The 6,748-nt window shown below is 42.8% G+C and overlaps 1 protein-coding gene across 1 annotated transcript in view; it reads right to left on the minus strand.

Moving 5' to 3' along the window:
• Positions 1 to 339: 339 nt before the first annotated feature.
• The window catches only part of ajuba (ajuba LIM protein), a 10,293-nt gene continuing 3,884 nt past the window's right edge, over positions 340 to 6,748 (minus strand). The window contains exons 2-8 of the mRNA XM_007563679.2: positions 3,825 to 3,926; positions 3,641 to 3,708; positions 3,494 to 3,556; positions 2,377 to 2,507; positions 2,105 to 2,156; positions 1,100 to 1,168; positions 340 to 950 (exon numbers count right to left, since the gene is read on the minus strand). Of these exons, the coding sequence (XP_007563741.1) occupies positions 819 to 950; positions 1,100 to 1,168; positions 2,105 to 2,156; positions 2,377 to 2,507; positions 3,494 to 3,556; positions 3,641 to 3,708; positions 3,825 to 3,926 (617 nt within the window). The 3' untranslated portion in view covers positions 340 to 818. The remainder of the gene's footprint in view (positions 951 to 1,099; positions 1,169 to 2,104; positions 2,157 to 2,376; positions 2,508 to 3,493; positions 3,557 to 3,640; positions 3,709 to 3,824; positions 3,927 to 6,748) is intronic.

Below are 6,748 nucleotides of genomic sequence, written 5' to 3' on the forward strand. Positions count from 1 at the left end.
TGTACAAACCCAGCTAGTTTTTGTTGAAAGATGTAATCTTGGTGTTGTCTGATCAAAGCAGTTTACTAAACTCTGCTAATTTGTTTGTGGTTGGAGGATCAGAAAAAAATTTTTTTCCCCGGCAAGCCTCCGAGGCAACTTTTAATGGTTGGATTAAGAGGATTTTTTTCCCTCTTTCTTCATCCTCCTGGCACGATAAATACCGGCTCTCAAGCCTAGCAGCTGAGAAATGTCATAAATTCCTAGGAACCTAATTTATTGTCTTTTTCTTAACACCTCTCTGAAAGGTGCCACATTTACATGCATAGGGGTTGCTGCAGATCAGAGGGATATTCCCTGTAAATTTGTTAACATCTGCTTTTATTAAAATTGTGACCAATATCTGTAAGAGCACAATCTGAGCACAAATGGAAAAATACTTAACATACAGAAATGACAACATGGTTTCTCTTCAGCTTGCACAGATTCATGTAACAACTTACAGTAAAGTCAAAATTTAAGTGCAAAAGTTTGCTAGTCATAATGTATGTACACGACATAATTCAGTAAAATCCCTTTTTGTTCTTCTACAGCAAACAGTAGCAACACTGGGGTTAAAAAGCAGTAGTTTGTTCCCTTTTTTTTAATCTATAGTACAGTAATAGTACAAGATGTACAGCAGGCAGCACATGTGACGGACCAATCAGAGGACATGAAATGTGGCTAAATGAAATGTATCGACGTCAGCAGTTTCGTTTTAAAAGAAGATGCACAAGAAAGACCGAGAACGCGTCGATCGATTCTTTAAGAAAAGGAAAATCCACAGCTGCACGGCGTGATCAGTGTGTGTTGTGTGGGGGAACGCTGTGTGTGCCACACACTCTGCTCATGTGACAGGAGTGGCAGAGGAGATGAGAGTCCAGAGGGAAGCACTGCGAGCCGGGCTTATCGGAGAGCTGCTTGCCACACTCCTGGGAGACGAGAAGGAAAAAAGAAATACTCGGATAAGGACAGGAATGCACACAGAGGGGAAGGCAGCTCAGCCGTTTGGCGATTACATAACAGAATTCCTGGAAAGGAGACTGTCAGAAGGAAACCTTTGTTGGCGGATATAACTCACCTCGCAGTGGTAGCACTCAAAGTGGTAGTCCTTGTTCATAGACACGACCCTGAGGATCTCCTCGCTGCCCTGGGAAACAAAACAAAGAGCTAAAATAACGTCTGGAACGCCTGCACTCGCTTCAGGGAAATCCTTCATGCATTTCATGTAGCCTGAACACAGATAACCTGCATGAACTTAAGAGTTTCATGTTCTGTAGATTCAATTGATTCTGTTCCGTTAGTATTTCAAAAATGTAGAAACAGGAATGATTGGCTTTGAATCATCAATAGAGAAGGAAATTCAATGGAAAGGTTTTGTTCTCCTGTTAAAAACAAAAAAAAAACTTTCCAAAAGAAATGGATGGGTGTCGTTTGTGAGCATAAAGTTTTTCAGGTAAAATGATGTTCTCTTTCACAATTCACTTTTATTACATAAATTAATAGCTGCTCGCTTCCCTGAGTCAAAATAAGTAACAGGTCAATAGTTTCGTATGTATTTTTTTTTCTTCCATCCATTGTATGAGTGGAATATTAAGACAAAATATTGACTTGAGAAAAAGGATGATTTTGTTTGGATCCCATGTGATGCAACAATTGGTAATTCACCACTGGGGCGACTTGTAGGCTCGTCAGAGAGAGCTTTTAAATGCCTGGGCACTGTGCCGGTTTGTTGTGTGACTAAGCTGCTACCTTGTAACTCAGAATTTCATGCCAAATATTCCCCTTATAATTCATATTCCAAGTGGGAAGTTTACTTACAGCTGCTTTCTTAAATGCACAAGTCTTCACTGAGCAAACACCAAGCACATCTGCTTTGTTCTCAGTTCATTTATTTCATGCTTTTTTTTCCCCCTTCCTCCACATACTTCTCAGCTTGACACATAAAAATAACCATAACTACTGCGGGCTACAATCCTAAACACAACAGAGAAAACAAAAGCTGCAAAAACGATGCCCTTTATGACGATATCCAGTTTACGTCAGATAAAGGATTACTCATTAAAACAGATAAGAGGCTACTCACTTCAGTCGGTAAGATGGGTTGCAAACAGGCTGCGCACTTTGGAGCAAAAGTCCTGCAGATGTGACCGGAGAAAGTTTATTTGCTGTGGAAACGTCTGCCAAACATTAAACTCAATATGCATCTCTCATGTGAAAAAACTATAAAAATATACATTATGGAAATGCAAAAAAAACCCTCAACGGTCAACGTATAGCACGACTTAGAAGGTTTCGCGCTCTCAATTTTTCCAAATCCAAAAGGAGAAAGTAACTCAGTAATCCGTGGATCCTCACTTGTTGTAGTCCGCCACACAGTAGATGTTGCTGTGCTGGTCCACAGTGAAGGGAACCCCGTCCAGAGCCTTGGAGCACACCACGCAGCGGAAACAGCCGGGGTGGTAGGAGTTCCCAACGGCCTGCAGGATCTGGACACACACGTTAAAAAAATTTTTTAGATTTTACGCAAAACCGTAGAACAGAGCTACCTTTTATTATCCCTCAGTGGGAAAACTGTAGAAGAATATTTGTCCAATTATTTGTTCCTTTTTTTTTTACCTTTTCGTATTGTGTTTAGATCCATTTCACTGATCATTCTCTTAGCAACCTTTATTAGAACACAAGCACAGCCTAGATGCACAAGAACAAAACGTGCTAACGGCTTCCTGCTGCGCAAGACGACGATGTACAAATTCTTGCAGGGTTAATGAGCTGCAACTCTGGAAAAGGTCACATATGGCTGATGCATACAAGGAGGGTCAGCTTTAAAACAGACAAACACAGCTAACAAGATATCTAGATAACTAGTTGGATAAAAACATAGGATGGCAAAAAGGAACTGTGGCAGGAATAAAAGAAGGAAGTGTAGATAAAGTCAGCGCATAAGAGACAGAGAACGTAAAGAAATACTTTTATTTTTTTATTTTTTTTTCCAGACTGTAAGCTAAAATGTCCAGATCGAGGAAAGTTGCTCTCTAGATAAACATCTCCAGCTCTCCTCACACTTCACCCCTCAAGCTCCCCATGTGAAGTTCGGTTCCCGTGGCTCACAGGCCGCCTTCTATTAATAAGCACGACGTGGTTCATATAAGTTTAAAAAAAAAAGTCTGCAGATAATCACTGCACAGCCTTAAGTCTATTTACCAAAAAGCCAAGGCAAACATTCCAGGCCAAATCTTATCGTGGGAAACCAAAGAAGTGGCAACAGAGAGACGTCAGCGCATTTCTCCGTCCCCAGGAGAACGGCTTCAAAGGGAATTGTGGGAAACGTGGGGATGTGTAAAGTCATCGTGGGGGGGGAGGAAAAAACACACAAAAAAAAAACGTTACCCAACGCAAGATTGGTGGAGCTTGAATGGGATTTTCTTTAAATCTGACATAATCGTCCCTGGGTGTGAGCGTGGAAACGTCTCACCTGCTCCAGAATGAGGTGACCACACACGCTACACTTCTCAGCAGCTGCCTGGAATCCCGAAAACTGTAATTAAAAAAAAAAAAAAGAGAGATTAGAGTTCATCCCGACTCCGAAGGTGTCAAAACACATCTCGACCTCGGCTCTCACCATGTAATCCTCTTTACAGTACACAGAGCCGTTGACATTGTAGAAGTCCTTGTTTCTCAGGGTGCGACCTGCAGAGGGGTCACATTTTTTTCATTTTTTTTTTTTTTAAAAAGAGAGAGGGAGGTAGAGGGGGGGAGTTTTTAACAAAGGGCACGGCGCCGACTCTGCAGGAGACGAGACTCACCACAGGAGACGCAGGTGAAGCAGCGAGTGTGATAGAGGTGATCCAGAGCCTGGCAGGCGTTATCCGCCCCGTACACGCCTTTCCCACACTTCACACAGGTACCTACGGTGGGTTCAGGGGAGAAAACACACACACACACACACACACACACACACACACACACGCACACACAAACAGGCGTTTAGTGGCGGCTCCTGTTTACGACAGCATTCCAGGAGGATGTGTCCTGAAATCCAGCTCCACACACACACACACACCGTCAACACTTGTAAATCCTCTGGTTCGCACCACCTAGGGGATTTTCGCGCGGCTGAAGCCCGGCTCCCCATGCCAGGCTGTTTGCTCATCCACTCATGTGTCTGTTATTAAAGGGGAAACTCCGCCGGATCCCGCTCTCGGAATAGAGCGCTCTTTCTTCCAGGAGTTTGGAGCTTAAGACGGGCCCTTTGAGTTGTATTCAAACCCCCACATTTAGAGCAATTTGGGATGTTTATAATGACAGGGCTTCTTCGATTCGCTCCAGGAGCCAGAAAGTGACTAAAACTTGTTCATTTTTTTCACAAATCCAGATCAGGTTTTCTCCCACAAGTGAAGAGGTGTGGGGGGCGGGGGGTTGCAGCCGATGCCCCCGTTAGACGACGGGGAAAATTATTCGAGAACCAGATTTAGTGTCTAGAGGATCTACGTTAACCTGTACAGTGATGTTACCAAGCAACAAAACAAGCCTCTTTTCTAAAGTTTGACCCTTAAAACTGGACTCAAATGAGGAAAGTTTAAGCCCACACGAGATGAGGATTGTTCTCTCATTCTACACGGCAAAACCTCAAAAACAAGCCCTCAGCATCATGGTGCCACTGCCGTCTCGTCATTGTACGCTGTAAAAACACAAAATCTGAAGTATTTTTGGTCTAGTTTCTTGTTCGAATGTCAGAGCACACTTGAAATAAGACAAAACTAACTTAAAAGTAACTTTTCAGCTTGATGTAGGAGCTTAAGTCAATAAATTCATAATACTGATGAAAAAGTCTAGGTTAAGTTTAGACTTAAGGCAAGCTCCACTTTGCTAAAAAGTTACTTTAAAGTTAGTTTGTCTTATTTCAAGTGTACTAAGATATTTAAACCAGAAACTAAACCAAAACTACTTCAGATTTTGTGTTTTTACAGCGTACAATGACGAGACGGCAGTGGCACCATGATGCTGAGGGCTTGTTTCACCGCTGTGAATTCTTTAACCTGTGGGCTGAAATGTGGATAAAACTGGAGCTTAAAAGTATTGGTCCCCAACACATCAGAGCCGTTTCCGTAACGATTAAACTGAAGCCTCCATCAATTACCCCACGCAACAAAAACAAACAAAAAAAAAAAGAATCATCGACTGTTCTCGGTCAGAATGACCAAAACGTCGGTTTCCTCCTGTCGGAAGCGGCGCTGCGTCTTACGGCAGCGTGTAAAGCGTGAAGCGGAGGCCGCCGGTGGTCCGACAGTCACTCCTTCCTGTGATCTATTTACGGGTGGCACTGAGCGCTTTTTCCTCCTGCCTCTCATGTGGTTGAGGGAGTGCCACACAAATCAAGAATTCCTCCTCACTGCTGCTGCTGCTGCTGCTGCTTTGGGCTTCACACCACCTCTTTGATGTCTCAGAGAAAACTCAAGTCTGTGCCAAAGCCAAAAAAAACAAAAAAAAAATCCCTAAAAGGTGGTAGCTGAAACTTTAAATATGCAGTGGGCAGGAAAACAACCGCATGAGGTGCAGAGGCTGGGGAAGGTATTTATGCTCCTTTTTGTCACGCTTAACGTATTTTACTGTGGTTTTAAAAAGTAAAGAATAACTGTATAGGGATGAAAAATGATACATTGTTTAAAAAAAAAAAAAAGCTAAAATGTGAGGAGGTGAATTTATTTTTGTTGGCTCTAGTGGCCTTTTATTTGAAAGTAGTTTGACAGGAAGGAGGGTAATGAGACATTTGGCAAATGTTGCCAGGCCAGGAGTTGAACCTGCAACCACCGGCATGAAGACTAAGGCCTCAATATGTGGGTTGTGCTTTGCCCCTGCGCCACCACCGCACATTTGGTTTTTAAGTCCTTTGTATTTTAATTCAACACAGCAAAAGTTTGAGCAGAAACTGGCCAGATTACAAAAAAAGATACAAAAAAAATAATCAAATTTTTGGCCAAAATGTAAAATCTCATGTGAGGAGGAGGTCTGGCATTCTGAACACTGTCAAAACACGGTAGTGGCAGCATCATGCTTCGGGGATAATGTGAGGAAAACCAGCCAGAGTTTGCAAAAGACTCGAGACCCTAAACATATAGCCAGACAGAGTAGTCAACCTTTAGAGGGCCCTGGTCAAAGTCCGAAGAAGAACAGTCAAAAAAAAACAACAACAAAAAAAAATATTCTAGCTGGTAAAGACTTTTAGCTGTAATTACAACAAAATGGTTTGAGCTCAAATGGGGCGGAGTGAAAATGCACACCGCACTTTTCAGATGTTATTGACATATATACACATATATATTTATATATATGTGTAATTTTTTTTTGTTTGTTTTTTTTGCGCGACGCTACTTTGCGTTGATCCATCACCAAATCAAAAATGAAAACATGGTTGTGACGTAGTGGACCTAAAACACTCAGAGTGGGGGTGTGAATATATTTTGCAAGGCGCCGTGAGGAGGAAACGTGGGCGGATCAAACTGGACGCTTAAATTAGTTCTGCCTTTTTTCTGTTTCCACTTTCTGTTTCAGCTGAGGAGGGGAGTTTTCCCACAGGTGTGTGTGTGTGTGTGTGTGTGTGTGTGTGTGAGTGTGAGAGAGCGTCTGTCTTCAGTGGCCCGGCGCAGCGCGGTGTTGTATGTCCCCTCTGGGCACACATACCTGAGCACACAAACAGGCTACAGCACCCCGCCCCTGCACACGCCAAGGC

The sequence above is a fragment of the Poecilia formosa genome, unplaced genomic scaffold (assembly GCF_000485575.1).
Source record: "Poecilia formosa unplaced genomic scaffold, Poecilia_formosa-5.1.2 Scaffold149, whole genome shotgun sequence".
Lineage (NCBI taxonomy): Eukaryota > Metazoa > Chordata > Actinopteri > Cyprinodontiformes > Poeciliidae > Poecilia > Poecilia formosa.